The 20,764-nt window shown below is 44.5% G+C and overlaps 1 protein-coding gene across 2 annotated transcripts in view; it reads left to right on the top strand.

Moving 5' to 3' along the window:
• The first annotated feature begins 92 nt into the window (after positions 1-92).
• Positions 93-20,764, top strand: part of kmt2bb (lysine (K)-specific methyltransferase 2Bb) — a 23,523-nt gene continuing 2,851 nt past the window's right edge. Inside the window, exons 1-35 of one of the 2 annotated variants that reach the window (XM_047597676.1) lie at positions 93-441; positions 1,973-2,051; positions 2,166-5,894; positions 5,999-6,171; positions 6,294-6,404; positions 6,591-6,777; positions 7,131-7,362; positions 7,447-7,514; positions 7,608-7,865; positions 9,221-9,327; positions 9,705-9,830; positions 10,150-10,263; positions 10,414-10,560; positions 10,643-10,735; positions 10,816-10,933; positions 11,026-11,139; positions 11,247-11,431; positions 11,583-11,684; positions 12,118-12,228; positions 12,395-12,471; positions 12,600-12,817; positions 12,910-13,013; positions 13,142-13,279; positions 13,459-13,617; positions 13,724-13,841; positions 13,954-14,032; positions 14,122-14,282; positions 14,390-14,557; positions 14,674-17,656; positions 18,158-18,255; positions 18,434-18,571; positions 18,676-18,928; positions 19,024-19,131; positions 19,236-19,319; positions 20,625-20,754. In XM_047597676.1, the coding sequence (XP_047453632.1) occupies positions 136-441; positions 1,973-2,051; positions 2,166-5,894; positions 5,999-6,171; positions 6,294-6,404; positions 6,591-6,777; positions 7,131-7,362; positions 7,447-7,514; positions 7,608-7,865; positions 9,221-9,327; positions 9,705-9,830; positions 10,150-10,263; positions 10,414-10,560; positions 10,643-10,735; positions 10,816-10,933; positions 11,026-11,139; positions 11,247-11,431; positions 11,583-11,684; positions 12,118-12,228; positions 12,395-12,471; positions 12,600-12,817; positions 12,910-13,013; positions 13,142-13,279; positions 13,459-13,617; positions 13,724-13,841; positions 13,954-14,032; positions 14,122-14,282; positions 14,390-14,557; positions 14,674-17,656; positions 18,158-18,255; positions 18,434-18,571; positions 18,676-18,928; positions 19,024-19,131; positions 19,236-19,319; positions 20,625-20,754 (11,376 nt within the window). In that variant the 5' untranslated portion in view covers positions 93-135. Of the gene's footprint in view, positions 466-1,972; positions 2,052-2,165; positions 5,895-5,998; positions 6,172-6,293; positions 6,405-6,590; positions 6,778-7,130; positions 7,363-7,446; positions 7,515-7,607; positions 7,866-9,220; positions 9,328-9,704; positions 9,831-10,149; positions 10,264-10,413; positions 10,561-10,642; positions 10,736-10,815; positions 10,934-11,025; positions 11,140-11,246; positions 11,432-11,582; positions 11,685-12,117; positions 12,229-12,394; positions 12,472-12,599; positions 12,818-12,909; positions 13,014-13,141; positions 13,280-13,458; positions 13,618-13,723; positions 13,842-13,953; positions 14,033-14,121; positions 14,283-14,389; positions 14,558-14,673; positions 17,657-18,157; positions 18,256-18,433; positions 18,572-18,675; positions 18,929-19,023; positions 19,132-19,235; positions 19,320-20,624; positions 20,755-20,764 lie in introns of both variants that reach the window. The other variant, XM_047597674.1, reaches the window with a different exon arrangement.

The raw sequence follows: 20,764 nt of genomic DNA, 5'->3' as shown, positions 1-20,764 counted from the left end.
AGCCTCACAGAAAAAAAAAACTCCGTTTCCCTTGCACCCTTGCGGCCCCCCCCCCTCCCATCTGGCGCCTTCCCTCTTGTGTCTCCTCGAGCCGCTGCTGCTAGCCGACCGTCGGTGTGTGTTGTTGTTGAAGCAATGATGGCGGCAGCGGGATGCGGATCAGCAACCGCGGCTGCCCTGGGAGGCCAAGGTGGAACCGCCACGGCCAGAGGTCGTTTCCCCGGTCGGCCTTGGTCATCACGCAGTCGTTTGCGCTCTGAGAAGCGATGGCAACTCGGGCGATCGGGCTTAGAAGCTGATGATGTGACTAACGTAGGGCCGAGGCCCGCAAACCTGGTTGTATCGTTAAACGAAGACCAGTCTCACATACGCTTACTTGGAATAGAGGCAAGCCACAAGAGCCTCGGTCAGGCTGGGTACAGCTCTAGTGGGAGTGAAGAGGTGAGGTCCCAAACCGACTCAGGAGTTAGTATCTTTATTTCATTTTCTCACATTTTGCGTGATTGTTGACGTGTGTACGTGTGAGTACTGCTGTCCACGGCGGTGTGGCTGGTTAGTGTCGTGGAGAAAATGTCAACATCCCTAACGTTAACTTTAGCTTCACGCTAATATTACATGCTAACTAACGTTAGCGCACTGCAGCTTTCCGTTACATTTACTAAACAGTCCTAACGCAAAAATACCACTTGAACGAGTAACAACCCCGTGCAAGTTACTTTAGCACTGTTAAATTAGTTTCCTTTGCGTGGGTTATATATTAGAAGATTAGAACACGAGTAACCTTAGTTAATATGTTTAAAAGCCAATGACTGGCGATGCCAATTTGTAAACGGGGATCGTTATTTATTATTTCACCTATGGGCCGCAGAGTAGCAGTGAGCTAACTCATAGCTCACAGTGAACACAAAGAGCGAGAGGGCTATGGGGCTAGCTGCTAACACCTCTGTTTTCATGGGCTGGACACATTTGCTCCTCAGCTAACGTTAGTTCAGAAAGACACAATTACATGTCGGACTGGACCATGTGTGCCCAGGCGAGATAGCAGCGATAGAAACCCCAATACTGCTTAGGTTTAATTTCAGCTGTGTGTCTTTTCTGCAGTTAGAAGTGAGTTTGAATGTCTTGTAGAGAACGGGGTAGCTAGCTGTAAGCTAATGCTACTAACACGACAGGTTTAAATGGTGGTGCCCAAGTGTGTCAAAGCCAATAGCACTGTTGTTAAAACTGAAAGTAGTCTGTGGCCAGGCAGGAATTAGCTGTAGCCGACCTGTTTGAAGGCTTTCGGATTTCTATTGCAAGTGTGAGGAATACATGCAGTACTTGCAGGGACTCAGACCCACATTGACCTGCAGTTTTCTATAACGTTAGTGTAGGCGTTCACACTAACTTATTCATATGCTAGAGTTGAGTTGATGAGTTCTGATCGTGCATGCAGAGGTAAATAATCCGGATTGCATGCAACGTTGTAATTAATGAGTTTTTTTTTTAAATAGACGCACGTTTGTTATTGGTTGTTATTAATGCAGAACCAGTTAATGTCTCATGCACCAAAACTCAAGGTAACGCATGGAAGTGGTTGGTGTGAATGCGGAAAAAATGAGAACAGTCATAAATGTTAATCATATAATTTATTTTTCTTCCACAGTTTTGTTGTTATTATTTTTAGACATGGCTTTACCCCTAATATGCTAAGATGCACATACCCTTTGTTTAGGCGTGTTGTTAAAATAAGCATTGTACTGGACATTGATCCAGTCTTTATTATGAACATGAAAAAATAAGAATTCCTGATAAGAAATCAAAATAAAACAATGTGTGGCTCCATCTGCCTGTTATGTGGTCTGTGCAGGGGACGGCAATTAATGCTAATGACCGAACGTTTTAGTTTCGCCTTTTGCTTAAAATTGCTTAACCATTAACAGAGTGATATTAAGTGGTGCAGATTATTAATCATTGAGTTTGACTATTCAAGGGTGATGACTTCAGAGGATTTGAAGCTGAGAGGAAAGGCTCCAAAGGGCCCGTGTTGTCTCAACAAAATTCTTCCAAAGGTAAAGAATGCATTACTGCATTACATGATATATTTGGTGTCATTATGAACATTGCACTGGTTGGAATTTGGAGCAGCAGGTTTTGTGGTATTGAATATTTGCTTTGTTTTATAGGTGATGCTGTCAATACAAAATCTAAACGAAAAAGCGAGAAGGCACCGCTTAAAACGCCAGCAGAGGAGGCAGCTATCCTTCCCGATCCTGTTAAAGATGAAAAATCTTTGGATAAAATACACGACACATCTCTTGAAGCAAAGCCTGCAAAGGATTGCAGGAAAGGTTCAAAAGGAAAGAACACAATAGATCGACAGTCCACCAAAAGCAAATCTTCATCCGCAGCTCCAAGGATTACTATAAAGTTGGTGGCCAAAAAGAAAATAAAAACCATAAAAGAGCCTCAGAAAAAATCTGCCAAGAAGCTGAAGATAAAAGATATCGAGGGTCAGCCAAAAGCTGAGGACATTCCGGGTGACCAGATTTTAAGTGCGCACGTCAAATTAAAAACTGAACCGCAAGAGGATAAACATGGCACAGATGATAGAGGAGGGAGTACTGCACCTGCAAGGAGACGTGGGAGATCTGCTTTAAAGACGGCAGAGTCTGTATGTCAAACCAGCGGCAAAGTTGTGGTCGATGACCACATATCAAAAGAGAAAGAATCAACGGATGAGTTTGACACTGTAAAGAAGAGCAGGAATGGAGAGCCAAAACTGAATGCAAAGAAATTAAAGAATAAGGAAACTGTTGCAAGTCAGGGTTCTGCAGTGAAGAAACTAGTGACTCGCAGGAGCAATAGAGTCACCAACCCCGCCTCCAAAAGAGTCTCGGACAGTGCTACTGAACCAGAAAGTCTGAGTAAAAGTGATACTGTTCTGACAGAGTCCATGACAGAAGTTTCACATGCAGCAGAAGCCAAACCGTTGGCGGGAAATAACAAAAGAAGGCAAAGCAGGCGGCTAAATAAAGATGTAAAAGTGCCAGAAGACCAAGGTCTGTCATCCACAGGAGCAGATAGCATGGCCGTACAACCCAGTGACAGTTTGCCTTTGAAAAATGAGGAAACAAGGGTCCCGAGCTTAAAGTTAATAAAAATCAAAAACCCCAAATATGATGCAAAGGCCAGTGGAAAGAATTCATCTCGAAAGAAAAAACGGAGAAAATTTATCTGGACTTTAACGTTGGTGAAGGGAGCAAGTCAGACAGCGGGCACTGAAACAACCGTCAAAGTAACGGCAAATGCTGTGAGTGAGGTGGATCAGCCCGCTGTTTGTGACACAGGTGTGAACAAAAATATAACGGAGGAACTGGATAACACAGCCCCACAAGAGAGCGAAAGCACAGACAGTAATGAGAAGGGTACCCAGAACCAGGGTGATGTGCCCTTGGAAGAAGAGTCCGCTCCACAGGCGGAAGCTGATGTTGAGCAAGTATCTGAAACATCTCCACTAGAAATCCCTAAAACAGAGTGCGAGAAAATTGTCCCCCCTCTTCAGATTAAGAAAGTTTCTTCTCCTGGTAAACATAGAGGCTCTAAGCCATCCTTTTCGATCCAGCAGGTGAGCCCTGGTTCTGAAAAGAAAGACGACATCTTGAAGGAACCAAGCGAAGCTAATAATGAGGATAAATCCTTATCTGTGGACCCTGAAGTCACACCAACCAGGAGACTAAGGAGGAGGACATCAAGCATTGATTCGCCACAAGCGAAGCCTGTCGTCCAGAAGCCAGTGACTCCTCAGAAACGGAGGCTTAGGACAAGTCCACAGGATGGGGCCACAGCACTGGTGCACGTTGAAGATTCTTCTCAGGTTTCAACTGAAGATTCCAGTTCACATGTTCTTCCTGAAACCGTTTGTCAGGTTACAGCTGAGGACCAGTTGGACCTCACCAGTGTAAACTCCTCTGAAGTTCTTGACAAGGATACCTCAAAGACTGTTGACGTTCCCTCACAGGTGCCAGTCGAAGCTTCTCCACAGAAGATAGAGAATGAGGTAGAACCACACATTGAAGAGGCCAAACCAGTGCCCGTGCCTTCCAAACCTAGAAGATGTAGGAATAACAAACTAGGGAAAAAGAAGTCTGTGCAACGGAAGAAGGCTGTTGTTTCTCCCTTTGCTTTTCCTATCAGTTCTCCTGCTGTTTCTCCTGCTGTTTCTCCTGCTGTTTCTCCTGTTCTTTCTCCTGTCGTTTCTCCTGTTCTTTCTCCTGTTATTCCTCCTGAAGCTGTTGTCAACACTGAGCTACTTACAGACAGTTCTCCTAACACAGAGTCTGTTGTAAAGGAAAATACTCAACCTTTGGCATTAGAGGTGAGCCTGCCAGACACAAAAGATTGCACTCAACAAGAGACCAAACAGGACACTGTGTCAGTGGAAGAAGAGCAGATACTGCCGCCAGTAAAAGAAGAAACGGACATTCAGTTAATTGATAGTCAACAAAGTTTGATGTCAGAAAGTCAACAAAGTTTGATGTCAGAAAGTCAACAAAGTTTGGTGTCAGAAAGTCAACAGAGTTTGGTGTCAGAAAGTCAGCAAAGTTTGGTGTCAGAAAGTCAACCAAGAAATCCAAAACGTTCAAAACGGTCACTCAAAAAACTAAAGAAGAAACGCAAAAATTTAATTGGGCAGCGGCAGAAACACAGACACAGAAGCAGAGATGGGAAATTTGCTCCCCTAAAGGTTCCAGAAAGTGAGGAATTAGTTGAGGGAGATGGTGACATTTCCACCCCCCTGGCAGCTGCCACACCGAACCTAAGTCCCAAACTTATTGGAATACATAAAAAGTACAAAAAGAGACAGTCGGGTCTTCAGTTCATTGGATCCAAAGGACCAAAACCGCAATCAAAAATAATTTCTACGCTGATAGAATTGGGACTTGAAAAAGACAGTTTGAAGCAGGAAGAAACAGACACGTCACTTGATGGAGGGCAGGCAGATGTTGTAGACCCTCAGCCCGGTAAGTCCAAATTTGTAAAGAACATCAAGCACTTCATTATGCCCGTTGTAAGTGCCAGGTCCTCACGAGTGATCAAGACCCCTCAGAGGTTCATGGATGACGCTGGAATGTCCGTGTTGCCTCGAAGAAACTCCCCGAAGAAGGGCTTACAACTGGGCTTGCAAATACGTCCAGGAAAGAGGCGAGACGAAGGGGCAGACAGAGCAATATCCCCCATCCTGCCGATTGATGAGGAGGACATACTGAGTGAAGCTCAGCTTGATGTCGATCTGTTTTCAGCTCAGGACCTGGACGACAGCCTTGACATAGCCGACAGCCTGTTCTCCGAGAGAAAAAGTGGGAAAAATGAAAAGAGGGGGTCCCTTCTAAAGAACTCTAGTTTCAAGTGGCACATGCCAGAAGAGTCTAGTGAGGAAGCATATACACTGGATGATACTCCAGAGGACAAATGTGATGATCTGTTTTTATCCATGCCAGTTGACAAGCCCCCAGAATTATCTACTGACCTCCTGGATGTTCAGAAAAAGAAAAGCTCCCTGAAGTTCAATAAGCAAACGGCTCACCTCAAGATTTTCCAAAAGCTGAAGAAGCCTCACATGGGACTTCCCAAAAGCAAAACTCTAATGGAAACGGATAGTGTGAGTAAAGCTCTTCAGCCTCCTGTTGATTTAGCAGAAGGACTCGACGATGAGGCCATGAGCATCAGCCTCAGGCAACGGAGCACAAGCACAGAGAAGGACAAGTCCAAGCTCAAGATAGAGGACCTCGACTCTCCTGGAGTGGTGAGGAAAGTGTCTGTGTGTGTTAGGACTATGAACTCCAAGACCCTTGTATTTCAGCGGGGTGAAGGCGAGGATTTAGCCAGGAAAGACACTATCCTGCTTAACCCAGGTAAGATAATCAGTAAAAACACCAGTCTAATTCATGTTAAACTAAACATGTCTTTTTTTTTTTTACTACTACTGAGTTTGGCTTATATTACTTAACATTCACAGGAGCAGAGCAGCACTCCGTCCCAGGCGAAGGCGACTGTCTTGGGTCAATGGGAAAGGGAGCATCACAAAGAGCACGCCTCACTGGTGCAAATAAAAGAATGTTCAATCTCCTCAGGAAAGCCAAGGTCCAGCTTATTAAAATTGACCAGCAGAAACAGCTTAAGTCATCTGGGGTAAGGACACGATTGCCGCAATCTTTTTTGTAAATTATCAACTTAAATAGAGTGTGTTATAAAGGGAGACCATTCATCCTAGGTTTTTACTGATGCCTTGTTTTTGATGGTTAACTCTATAGCTATTAGCCGGAGCCCGGTCTCAAGATGTGACCTCCAAAAGACAAAGGAGGAAGCAGAGGGTGCCGCGGGATTCTGATGTTCCAGTCAAGACAGAGACGCCTCAAGGACAAGTAAGTGTCCAAATCAATAGGCTCCAGAGGGGGGAGACATCGATCCCTTTAATAATCTTCTTTCCGTCTCAGGTTTTAAATCTTAGCGAAAGGGAAACATTTGAGACTGGTGATTTTTAATTAAGGAGGGCAAAAAAAGAGCTCCCCGCCAATTCCAGCCAGTTAACATAGATTATTTGTCCTCAGCCACAGCTCATCTCCCCACTGTGCCAGGAGTTTCGCAGAGCAGGAGGTCCTCGCATCAAGCACGTGTGCCGTGCTGCATCTGTGGTGCTCGGGCAGCCTCGAGCCGTGGTGCCAGATGACATCCCCAGACTTAGCGCCTTGCCGCTTCATGAAAGGTCTGGCATTTCCCCAACGGCCGTCGCTAAAGGTAGATAAAAACGTGATTGACAAACCTATCTCCGTTTGCTGTCTTGGAAGTGTTCTCTCTTGAGTGATTGCATGGTGGTAGCAGAATTAAGGTGCTGGTGACGGTTTGAGCTTCAGGCAGCGGATGGAGTAGTTTTTGAAGCAGTTTGATTGTTGTGATTGAAAGTGTTTTGTGTTGACTGTGGAAGATCAATCAGTGCATTACTGTAATTAATTATTAATTATGTCACTTCTGTGTGTATCAAGTCCACAGCTATTCTTATGGGGCTGAGGATACATTTGGAGGCGGTACTTAAATAAGCTAAACTCTTGTGCGATGTGAACCTTTTCCATAATCTTGCTCTATCATTGCAGATGTTGGATCTCCGTCTGAATCAGATAGTCCCGGGCTGTCTGATCTAAAGGTCACAAAGGTCAAGAAGCCACCAAGTTTTGGGAAACGGAAAGGACTTGGGCCGTTTGGATACCGCTCACGTAGATGCGGAGTGTGCAAAGGTTGCAACCACGAGGAAGATTGCGGCAAGTGCATGAACTGCCTCGACAAACCCAAGTTCGGCGGTCCAAACACCAAACGGCAGTGTTGCGTGTAAGTGTACTTAATTGCTGGTTTTAGCAATGCAGCACAGAGCGTCGTTCAGAAATAATCATTCTGTTTCCTTTTTATGAAAAGATACAAGAGGTGTGATCAGATTGAGGAGAGGAAAGCACGCAGGCTAAGTGGAAGAACAGCACCCAAAGGTAAATTCTCACTCCAGCATGAAGCCATCTCGTTGCTGTAATATTACTTAAGTCTTAGAATCACAATGCTACCTCTGTCGGTTTTCTTCCAAGGTTCCTCTAAGCGTCGGCGATCTTCTCTCAGCGGGGGTCATTCAAGTAACGATGAAGGGAACGAGGGTGCTGGGGACTCGCCATCTGGGCTCGCGGGTGATGACCACAGTCCGTCTGTCAGGAAGCAGCCAAAGCGTGTTGTGAAACCCCGTGTCTATTTTGACCTGGTGAACTACGAATCAGATGTAGATGATAAAGCTCTCTCAAGCTCTGCCTCTCCAGCAAGGAGAAGGGGAGCTGGACCTCGCTTTGATCAAGGTACATAAATGCTCAGAGATCCTACACTTACAGATAATAACCATCAGTTTTCAGAAAGATGTGCCTTTGTTGACTCCCCATAGGGGATTTTTAAACTGAAACAGCAGAATCACGGAGAGTTAACATCAACAGGGATATTTCCTTAAACCTTTACACCCGATGTAGCGTAGATGTTGTCTACAGTTCATAGACTGAATTGGAATATTAGAAACAGAGCACGTGGAATAATACTATAGAAGGAACATAATAAAGATGTAAAGTAGTAAAATTTATGGGGGGTTGTAAATTATTATTGTTACACTGATAATTAGTAATAACATTTTGTTGAACCGCCTTTAGCTCTGATTACAGCACCATTCGCTGTGGCGTTGTTTTGATGAGCTTTTGCAATGTCACAAGATTTATTTCCATCCATTCCAAAATCCATAATGTCATTGGGTATAACAGTTCTGAACCTAGACCTGAGAATCTGCAACAACCCCAGATGATAGCACTGCCCCCACAGGCTGGTACACTAGACACTAGACATGTGCCTCTCTTCTTACCCTGATGCCCCATCACTCTGGATCAGGGTTAATCAGACCACACGACCTTCTTCCATTGCTCCAAAGTCTAATCTTTATGCTCCCTAGCAAGCTGGACCATTTTCCCCGGTTAGTCTCACTAATTAGTGGTTTTCTTAAGGCTACACTGCTGTTCAGTCTCAATCCCTTCAGCTCCCTTCACATTGTACGTACTTACTGTCACTACTAGACACAGTGCTGAGCTCTACTGTTGTTTTTCTTCGTTTTGATTTCACCAAACTTTTAAGCAATCCCCGATCACCGTCAGGATTCTTCTCCGACTACATTTCTTCCTCAAAGACAATGGTTCCCCAATGTCCTTCCAGTTTTTAATAATGCACTGGCTCGCTTCAGTCTCTGCTTCAGTCCCCTTAGATGTTTTCTCTGCTTGATACGTGCCAGTGAATTGACCCGACTCAAACAGACTAACCGACCACGACCTCGGGACGTGTCTTTCCACATGATTGTGCCAGCTGAAAGATAGTCACCCGTGCAGTTATTATCCAATAGGACAATAGGAGACCTTTTTTTTTTTTTTTTAAGTTAAATCCAGGTGGTAACTTTGGCAATGTTTGTGAGTCACAGTCTTCGGCACTCGGAGTACCATGGCTCCCAAGATGCCACAGCTCAGTGTAGTGGGAGTGTTACTTTACATCAGCCTCTCTTTCACTGGCTCCACATCATCCTGTTCAATCCCCTTTGCTTACCTGAAGAGTTTACACTTTAAACTTAAGTGCTTGTACGTTTACTCGTGACATGCCTCTTAATGTTCTCTCCCTCTGTCCTCCAAAGATTTTGTGTCACTGGATGGATTCCTTGGAGACATTTCAGACGATGAAGTCCGGCATCGGAAGTCCAGTTCTCATCGTGTACCGTCGGCCCGGCGTAAACCCGACAAGGTGGGTAATAAAATTCAAATTGAATGTCTTTAGACCTGATGAACTTGGCCACACCACTTGTGTTTGATTTACACTGTCAGAGCCTTTAGTCTGTATGCAGATATAGTCAACAACGCTTTGCAGAATTTGTGCCGTCCAGTTTTGGCGCACTGTGGCACACCATGCATCACTGTGGAGGAGCAGAAAGTTCTGCAATAGTCAGCTGCTGATGTTCATCGTAGTCGTGATATAGTCGTCCTTCATGTTCTTGATTGCACTGATTTGTGTTATGTCCTTATGCAAATCCTGTGTATCCATGGTAACAAGTTAAAACCAACCAGGTTTGCCATTTAAACATGTCCATTACTGCCCACATCTGAATTATGGTTATTTCCTAGGTTCTCCCATCTCAGGGTTCTTCAGAGCAGACTCCTCCCAGTGTCCTGGCTGCCCTGGCTCATGGATTTGAGCAGCGAGAGGTTGAGTCTTCTAAACCTACTCATAAAATCAGGGTTGACTTCAAGGTTGGTCTTTTTTCTTTTACAATACAGGTTATGATATTCATTTTAACAGAAGCACACGTCTTATATTTTTTATGTACATGTAAGAGGTACCATAGTCACAAATACAGCTGTGTGATATAATATTAGACACAAACAAACATCCGCAGAAGATGTAATAACATGTAGTCATGCATGCTGTATTTGATAAGGCAATTCATTAATCATTCACCCACCCCACAGAAATTTAGCTTTGTTTTGATGATGGTTAACAGACACAGGATTATGATGGTAACTACTGTGATTAGTCATTTCTTATCTGTTTATTGTGTCTCATTTTCAGGAGGACTGTACTTTGGAGAACGTCTGGAATATGGGTGGCTTAAGTATACTGACCTCTGCACCGCTGATGCCACCCTACGTCTGCTTCCTTTGTGCCAGTAAAGGGCAACATGAGGTCAGCGTTCACTACTCTCTGTTTTATTCATTTAAAGAATCGATCTGTTGCTTTTCCCTGTTACTACATTTAAATAGTTAAACATGTAAAATTGTACCAAACAGACAATAACATTTTTTTTTTTTTGCTTTTGTGAAATCCTTTTGACAGATGCTCTATTGCCAAGTATGCTGTGAACCCTTCCACCAGTTTTGCCTTGAACCAGCAGAGCGGCCCACTGAGGAGAATAAAGAGAACTGGTGCTGTCGACGCTGCAAGTTTTGCCACGTATGTGGCAGGAAAAACAAACTCTCAAAGGTACATGCAGCTACTTTGGCTTATTTTCTCGTCCGTAATGCAGTTTGACCTTTCGGCATCATATCTTTCCTGTCTCCCTCAGCCTTTACTGGAGTGTGAAAGGTGCCAGAACTGTTATCATGCTTCCTGTTTGGGATCCAACTATCCAAAACAAAATAAGAAGAGGAAAGCCTGGGTAGGTTTGTGTGAAAATGCAAACTGATGTTTGTCTCACTCTGATGTCTCCTGCTAATATGACTTGGTTTTTTTGTGCAGGTTTGTATGACATGCATCAGGTGTAAAAGTTGTGGTGTAACACCAGGGAAGAGTTGGGACACTGATTGGAACCATGACAAAGGACTCTGTCCAGATTGTTCAAAACTCTACGAACAGGGTGAGGAAGCCTCTTGATGACCTTTCAGCTATTTAATCGTCCAACATTATTGATGTTGAGGCTGAACTTTTCTGAATACCTCTTTCTTTCAGGTAACTACTGTCCAATCTGCTTCAAGTGCTATGAGGACAATGACTATGACAGTCAGATGATGCAGTGTGGCACCTGTAACCATTGGGTTCATGCCAAGTGTGAGGATCTAACAGGTGATTTTTGTTCTTTGAAAGCCAGTAGTAGTTGGTTAGCATGCACATAAAGCCTTGCTTCACAGACTAAATCCATCCTAATTTAATTTAATTTTTTTTTTTCCCAGATGAGCTGTACGAGATCCTGTCCAGCTTGCCAGAGAGCGTAGTGTATTCGTGTCGACCGTGCAGCGTGACCCAGCCCAGCGCCTGGAGAGAGTTGCTCTACATAGAGCTAAGGGCTGGGGTGGAGAAGGTGCTGGCCTGCTTGCTTTCCTCCACCCTCACCCAGCACCTTGTTACGTGTTCACAGGTAAGAGGATGAAACGTAGCTTGTGGTAAATAAAGGTTAAGGCATTGTAGGTTGCTGTCCTGTGATAGGTGTTTTTAGTGTTTACTGGAATTTGTAATTACTGAAATGTATTAAATGGAGCATAATATGTATGTGTGGGTTTTTGTTGCAGTGTGAAAAGTCTGTGGACTGTGACAGCGGAGTGGAGGGTCGACCGGCCTGTGACCTCCGAGCTGTAGGCAAGAAGTTTGACAAAGGCCTTTATACTACACTGGTGAGTGCATGGCCTCTCATTTAATGTTAACACTTGGACATTCTGAATTTCACTAAGAGTATGCATACTTTTAAGGCAGGACAACAGAAAATGCAGATATAGTGAAAATTCATAGTGACACAAAGTACTGTAGGAAACACGGACAAAACTTTCACACATCTACTCACTTACTGAAATTTTGAACCATTTCATTTTAGTTTTACAAATGTTGTGAGGTGAGTGTATTTAAGAGAATGTCTGATGTGCATGGACCAAACTGTCACTGACTTTCAAAATTACTTAAAAAGTGACTTATTTATTCTCATGAGTTTTTACAAAAGGCACATGCTCCTGCTTCCACTTTAACATGTAGTATTACAGTCTTTTGCTGTTAGGAATGCATCAAGCTTGTACAGTCGCCTTTGAAAACGACATGAAAACTGTTATTTTTCAGAAAATGTTCCATGAGGATGTGGTTCAGGTGGTGCGAAAGAGGCTTGAGCTCGAGGAGGATCTTCCAGAGGAGCGCAGACCCACTGCCCTGGCCCGCTCTTACTACCTAAAGGTGCAGTATGAGTGAAGGGTGGGAAGGGGTTTGCATGGAAGTTACTCAGAATTGTCTCTGAACATTTTCATACGGAGTGTGAAAAGTTGTGAAATGAAGCTGTGCAGTTGTCTTAGTAATGCAGATGTTGGCATTTATAATTGACTGAAAAACCTTTTCTCTTTAGCTCCTTGAGGAGGTTTTCAATTGGTTCAACAGCCAAGATCCAAAGGTGTGGAACCTGTGTACCAAAGACTTACCCCCGTAAGTAATGAAATATTCCATCATATGTACATGTATATATGTATTTGTTGTACTGTGCACCTGCTTGTGTACATATATGAGTGCACTGTTGTGTTCATGTGTTAAGCGTTGTCATTCTTCTTCTTCAGGGGGATGTTGTCCAATGCTGTTCGTCCTCCTACAGTAGAGCATGTTTACGCCCAGTGGCAGGAGAGAGAGGAGCTCTCGTCCAGGGCTCCACTGAGGCTCCTGCAGGAGGAGAATGGACAGAGCCTGGATATAAAAGAGGAAGAGGCGGTTTCTCCGATGTCCGGGGAACCAATGAGCCGGAACCACTTCAAAACTAGCAGGGCTGTCAGATTCAAAGGTAACGATCATTATAAGGTTATTCACAATATATTTTTTTGATCGTGTGTAGTGTTTCGGATTGCGAGTTTTCACGTTTCTAAATTCACATAGGGAAAAGGGGGCGGCTTTCGAAAGCTGATCTGGACACTGGATGGTCTAAAGATGATGAGAGACAGTGCTCTCTGTGCCAAAAATATGGAGACCTCAAACCGAATGTAAGTAAACCAGTAAACATGAAAAAGAAATTTTTACTCTTCTAATATTGTGAACTCGGTTCACTGCTTGTAAATACTGCACCATACGGCTTATATTACATTTGTTTTGTGTGTGTGTTGTTCCACAGGAAGCAGGCAGGTTACTGTACTTGGGTCAGAATGAATGGGCACACGTCAACTGCTGTCTGTGGTCTGCGGAGGTGTTTGAAGAGGACAATGGCTCTCTGCTACATGTGCACAGTGCTGTCACTAGAGGCCGCTTGATGGTTAGTTGTTAAACAATCTGATGAAATGTTGCTTAGTTTAGAAATCTTAGCTATGTATGTTAGTACTAATATACTGATATTGACATTTGAGTGATCAGTCTGACTCTTTTTCCAAATACATAATAAGCTTCGTTACATTTAACTCAAACTTTACATTTTTCTCTTCCCAATCTCATTAGCGATGTGAGCGCTGCAACCAGACGGGTGCCACAGTGGGCTGCTGCCTGACATCATGTCAAAGCAACTACCACTTCATGTGTGCTCGATCACGCCAGTGTGTGTTCCAGGACGATAAAAAAGTCTATTGCTACAAACACCAGCATCTCATCAGTGGCAGGGTAAATTTTGCTCTTCTGAAATGTCTCTTACCAAATGCTGTAACCGTTAAAAGGTTTATGAAGTGAATCGAAACAAAACTTTTTCTTTGTTTCCTTTGCTTAACAGATGATAACTGGTCAAGAATTTGAAGTAAACCGCAGGGTATATGTGGATTTTGAGGGCATCAGCCTCCGCAGAAAGTTCTTGACTGGGCTGGAACCAGAACTGATCAATGTGATGATTGGTATGTCCGTTTTATTATTTTTTCTTGGTTGCATATCTATCTCATTACTATACATAAACTAGGATGTGTTTCTGTTAAACTAATAATTGACATCCACTTTGTCACTACACAGGTTCCTTACAGATTGACAAGCTGGGTGTGTTGACAGAACTTTCAGCTAGCAAAGGAAAGCTGTTTCCTGTGGGATTTCAGTAAGTAATTACATTTTTAACTCTTTAAGTAAATCATTTATTGAACATGGAAAGGGCACTGAGAACAAAAATTGCTTTTCTTTCCTAAGGTGTTCTCGTTGGTACTGGAGTACCGTTAACCCATTGCGACGGTGCAAATACACATGTACAATCCGGGAGGTCCGGCCCATTGTCCCAGAGAAGCCTGTTGAGGAGATGCCTGACCAAGGGGACAACCATACCATTGCTCACAGCCCATGTCCGTTACCTGGTGCGTCTTGTACTCACAGAAAAACAACACTACCTCAGATTGTTATTTACGCTCCATTAACAAATCAGGACATTATATTGTAATAAAACATTTGTATGAATCTTCAGAATGTGAAGCCCCGGAGGCTGACATGATGGAAACCCAACCCCCTACTGAAGAAACCTTCGTTCCAGGTCCACCCCCGAAGTCAGATCACAGCGCAAGGCCAAAGGTCCCCCCCTATCCCCAACCCAGGAGACCAGCTGGAGGAATGTCCCGCCCTCTGCCATCTCCAGGTAACATAAACCACGACATTTTTTGTAACTAATTATTTCAATGCACTAACAAACTAAATGCAAATCCATTGAAAAGCACACGTTTGCACTAGTTGCTGATTAATGTTTCGTCATAGGCGTAATCCAGGTGAAACCCCATCACATACTGACTGTAAGTGATCTGGAAGAGACCCGTAGAGTTCGCCGCCACAGCCCACACTCACAGACAACAGGACTGCGCAGTCACATGTCCCCCCCTCCTCTGGCACCTCTGACGGCACCGATTACCCTCCGTGCTGGAAAATCCTCCCTTCCTACCTCCCCAGTGTTTCCACTTGGTGCAACAGACCTGATAAATTCTCCGTCATCCCGCCCAGTTGGAGGTAGAAGTGCTTCCTCAGTCCGATGCCCTGGGAATACGGGAACCCACTGTGCCTCATCGTTCTTCCCTCAGTCTCCCTGGCAAGAGAATCCTGTGAATCTGCCATTTCCTTCATCCATACAAAATTTGCCCAGAACTCGATTGTCATTTGACCTGAGCCAGCCAGACTCAGTCGAGGTGCCGCACAACTTCCTAGCTTCACCGGAGCCTGAAGATGTCTCTCCACCAAATGGTACTTCACCTCAGGAAGATTTAGACCAACAGAAGGATGAAGAAGTGTTTCCTTACAGTTCGTTCCACAGGGATGCCGGCATAAGCCTGGGGCAAGAAATGCGGACAGAGCTTGAGATTGAAGAAACTCTCCTGAATGAAGGGGAGGAAATGAACTGTGGGAGTCAGATAGTGGTGGAAGGTGATGATCAGGATGAATTTTGGGGAAGAGCCCAAGAGGTACACAAGAGGAAGACCCTTGTTGCCAATCTGCCACGGCCTGCAGCCTCAGCCAGGGATGACTTGGAAAGCACGTCCTCTGATGATGATATGGAGCACTATTTTGACTTTTCAAGGACAATAGTCAGCTGCCCTGGAGCTAAAGATCATTCCAGGTCTCCGTCCTCCCCTTCCTCCCGAACTATGGCTCAGCTTGATGGAGTTGATGATGGCACAGAGAGTGATGCAAGTATAGCAACCAACGATGAGGCTCAGAAGACTGATGGTGCCAGTCAAACTCGGATACAAGCCAAAAACCTAAATAATAAAAATGTCCCTGACCCCGAAACCACAGTTGCTGCACAGGCCCCCAAACCGTCAACCATTGATAAGCAAACAAACTCTATATCAGATGCTGGAAAAGCTACTGACACTTCAGTGGATCAGGAGACGGTGCTTTCTTCTCCAGTTGATGGCACCAACTTGCTCACAAAGGTACCAGAGCCGTCCTGTTCAGAGGGGTTATTGGTGGGTTCCAGTTTAGGACAGACCTCTGAAACACCCCTTATTCTTGAGAGATGTGACACAAGCCCTCTAGTTCCTCTGCTACAAGACCCGCCACTTGACACCCAGCAGCCAGAAGCCGATGGATCCTCGACCTCAGACCCTGACAGCAGCCACGTTAAGTCATCATCTGAGGTCTCAAATCTGACGATGAACCACGTAACATCTAACACGGTGCAGCCCTCATTAGCAGATAGTGCTGACAACAGTCAGGGCTCCTTGCTGGGTCTGCTGCAGCCCTCCCCTTTAACGTCTACAGATGTACAAAACCCCTCTCAAGGCCTGGACTCCCTGCACATGTATTCTTGTTTGCCGGGGTTCAGTCAGCCTGCTCTAGCAAGTATTACGCTTCAACCAGTGACAGCCACGCAAGAGTCATCAACCTTCCCGTCCGTGGAGCCTTTGTCTACTAAACTAACAACTCTAAGCCCTGTTGGAGATGTTACACAACCACTGCTCAGTGTAACCCCTCAAAATGACCCAGTGCTATCAGGTACGTTAGGGACGGCAGCAACTAGTGGTACTATTTCTGTACCTATGTACTCCACACAAACACAGCCTTTGGGTTCCACAGCCGTCAGCATTGTTTCTTCTTCAGCTTCGATATCGTGTCTTACTGGACTATCAACACACTGTTCGGCCGTTTCAGCACCAGTGCAAACCACCTCGACCCCTGTTATCTTAAATGGTTTCAGTTCTTCATCTGTGCAGAAGGAAGCTACATCTGGCCACACAATCTCCATCAACTTCTCCACACCCAGACCAGCTATAGAACCTCAGCCAGTGGTGCCCCAGGCATTACCTGGTCATGCCATTCTTACTGTGAAGGAGGTTGGAGGTCCAAACGTAGATCCTACACCACACGTCCTACTGGTGAACCGCCTTGGACAGATCTTTGTAAAAAACCCCGAAAGCAACACGTTCCAGCTGCCCACTCCCAACTCTGCTTCCTATAACTGTGTCACTCAGATTGCCAGCCTTTTGCAGAGCAATGCTCTCTCAGCCACTCTGGCAGCTGCTGGTAATATGACAGCTCCGCCACCTGGGGGCAACATTGCAACAGCTGTTCCTCCATCGGTCACTCCCGCAGTTCAGAATGCAACCACGGTTACACAGCTGCTCACTCACAACAGCAACGGGGCAGTGGCTTCGGTTAATGTCAAAAAATCAAGGAAAAACCCCAAATCATCAAAAGAGGAAACTGGCCCAGACACGAGAAAACCAAAGAAGAAGAAAGAGTCCGGTGGATCCAAAAAGTCCAAAACATCCAAGTCCTCGGGTCAGCCTGCCCTATCTACTGAGAAACATCCCATGACTCCTGCTGAAAGTGCCCAAGCAATTATCAATCAGGCAATGGCAAGTAACTACACTCCCAAGTGGGGTGGACTTCGGACAATGAGCCCTTCCTCGCTAGTTTTGCCACCTGGCCTGTTAATCGAACCAGAGGCCCCAGTGTCGCCTCCCTCTCCATCACCAGCATTGACGCCAGCCCCTGCGTCCCGCCCTCGCACCCATGTCCGCATGAAAAGAGTGTCTTCCCTGTCAGACCGCATCGTCACAAAGAAGTCTAAAGTTGACTTCCTGCAGCCAGAGCCCATCAGTGAGAAGGAGGAGTGTCGCAAACCAGCCTTTCCAAGCATCTCCAGCAGGGCCTCAGGAGTTCGCATCAAGACCCCAACGGTAAAAGGAGTATTGAACCTGGACGAGTTAAAGGAGGAACACCTAAGTGATTCGGACAGCTCGGGGTAAGTGTCTTAAATAAGACAGAAAACAATTATTATTATTACTATAAAGAAAACATGTTGTCGTTATCTGCTGATTATTGTAGCAATCAAATGTCCAAGACAGCAACTTCTTCCTTGAGTGACTTCTTTAAAGAAAAAAAAAAAACTATAGAAAATTCTTCTTCTGTCGTCCTATTGTTAGTAGTAATGATGTTCTGCCGGGGAAACAATAACCAATATTCAAAATACTTTTCTGCACCATTGGTCAGTTGTGTGTTTCTCACAGTAATTACTGCTAAACTTCCATATTGACATAATTTATCTATTGAATGACATATTTTTTGGATTTTTTAGACTGTTTACATCAGCCCCTCTGTAGAGTTGTATAATTGTCTGTTTTACACCTATCGCCATATATAGATTAATCAATTAAGTTGAGAAACAAATATTTCCACGTGTGAAATAAATTCGTTGATGTTTACAATATGTATTTAAAAAGCTATTGTACTCTAATCTTTCCAGGTCGGAGCTTTGGAATTTGATGTCTCAGGGTGAACAAGGCAAACAGCATTGGGAACCAGTGGGACACAACACCTTGACCGACTGGAAGAAATACTCTGGTAATCTTAAGTTAAAACAGCATACTTTAATCGCTTCTGATACTTGAAATGATTTGAGTCCAACAATCTCTGACGTTAACTAATTCCCAGCTCTGTGCTTCTGAGCTCTTTGAGATTGCCAACGTTGCGGTCATGACGTTTAGGAATAGTGTGAAAGGTGGGTCTTGTGTTTTTCTAGGTGTTGCTCCTAACTCGGACGATGAACCAACAACGCCCGATGAAGACGAGGGATGTCCTGCCAACAGAGACCAGCCACACTTGAAATTTGAGATAACCAGTGACGATGGTTTCAGTGTAGAAGCAGACAGCATTGAGGGTAAGGGTAGATTTCCCTTCAGAAGCCTGAAAGTGTAGGAGAAAAAAAAGTTCCTTCGTATGAGAATCGTCCACATGACACAGAATTTCCACCTCTCTCTTCAGTTGCTTGGAAAGCAGTCATAGACGGGGTGCAGGAGGCACGAGCAATTGCAAGGTTGAGGCCGTTGACGTTTCAGCGAGTCACTGGAGCCCGCATGGTGGGTCTGGTCCATGACTCTGTGGCGTTCTTGCTTGAGCAGCTCGAAGGAGCTCACCGCTGCCAACGGCATACTTTTCGTTTCTTCAAGCAGTTCAGCCAGGAGGATGATCTGCCTGTGAATCCGAGTGGCTGCGCCCGGTCTGAGCTCTACATCAGGTACAGTATGTTTGCTAGCCGCTCTTACTGGCAACTGTGAATTCGAAGAAGACAATACTCATCCAGACCTGATGTCTTTATCTCTGTCCTAACAGGAAGTCCACATTTGACATCTTCAACTTCCTGGCCTCTCAGCACAGACAGCTCCCTGACATTGGGCTGTATGATGACGAGGAAGATGAGGTGCTGTTGAAGTCAACAAGGTCAGGCTTTCTCTCATCAAAAACTCCCTCCGTTTGCTGTTAACGCCATTTGTTTTTACTACAAAGTGCCATTTCTAAGATTTAGTTTCTGTTCTTTCACTTAGGCGGGCAACTAGTTTGGAACTGCCCATGGCCATGCGCTTCAGACATCTGGAAAGGACATCCAAGGAGGCGGTAGGAGTGTACAGGTCAGTTTATGAAATAATCAGAATTCTGCGTGAGCCGTGAAAATGTTAAGTTGTTAAGTTGTGTAAGAATCACCAGTAGTCCGTATCGGATTTTTTCCATTCAGTGCTATTATTTATAGTAAATTTCCAGCGCAGCAGCAGCTGCAGTATCATGGAACAACTGTATCAGACCAAATCAAAAATAACTTAAACGTCATTTTTAGAGGAAACATGACATTTAAATTCTTGTTGCCAGTAACAGATCAAAACATCTAAGGTGCATCTGTTCAAATGAGAAGTTATATGGTTTTATCTTAACTCATCTTTATGGATGTTTTAGTCAGTTTTTGTCTAAATACCAAGAACAGTTTTGTGTTTAATTCAGTGTTTTATCCACAAACTGCATCCTCCGAAATGATCGCACAGTCGAATCATAACCTTTGGAACCGGACGTTACAAAAGTCATGATGAGACATTTGGCGCAGAAGTGTTGACACCTAATATAAGTACGTGGGTGTCGCCACATTTCCGGCTTTGACGCTAGTGTGTTGAGGTGTTGCAAGACGTTAGGACCTCGCAGTCGAAATAATACATACTCAAGCAAAAAACTATAGTCACGCTAGCAGCCGTGTGTCCGACTGTGCTTAGTCATTTTAACATACTGATGTTAAGCCATCGTTGGCTATTTTCATCAAAGATTAGGTTAGTGTGTTAGCATGCCAACATTTACTGATTGAACACTAATTTGATGATGGGTGCATTTTTTTTTAACCGTTTTCAAAGTTTTGTCATTCTATATACCTTTTTTTGATACTTAAAAGAATAAGAATTGTTTGTAAACCGCATCCTAAACACTAAGGTGTACTTGTATACTTCTGCTCCGGGTGATTCTCTGGAAAGGTTCAGAGCAGCACTACCTAAGGCAACAGTGTAATGTATCTACCATGGCCTGAAAAAAACAGCAACTCTCTTTCCTGTAGTCATCCCACCTCAGTGTGATACTTAGTCATAAGGAATGACCTAAGCTGACAAGAGTACAAAGGAAGATTGCAAGAAATGGGATTTTTTTTACTGCTTACTGTTGAGAAAGCAGAGACAGTGCAGCTTTTGCCTATCTGGCCCAGTACTGCTGACTGAAGTAGTCACGTTATTGCTGAACAGTCATGCAACACAGGTCTTGTCTCGATGGTGACGCAAGAGTGAACAGCACTCGACAACCAGTTTGAAACAAGCGTGTGAGCGGTTCGTGTTCAGAAGGTCATTGACATCTGGAGTTTTTGGTTATGGGACTAACTTAACCACTTCTCTTTGTGCGTGGGTTTTTAGGTCTGCTATCCACGGACGTGGCCTTTTCTGCAAGAGGAACATCGAGGCGGGAGAGATGGTTATCGAATACGCGGGCATCGTCATTCGATCAGTGCTCACAGACAAAAGGGAGAAGTACTACGACAGCAAGGTTTGCTAGC

The sequence above is a fragment of the Mugil cephalus genome, chromosome 11, assembly GCF_022458985.1.
Source record: "Mugil cephalus isolate CIBA_MC_2020 chromosome 11, CIBA_Mcephalus_1.1, whole genome shotgun sequence".
NCBI lineage: Eukaryota > Metazoa > Chordata > Actinopteri > Mugiliformes > Mugilidae > Mugil > Mugil cephalus.
This window is presented reverse-complemented; position numbering and strand designations above follow the sequence as displayed.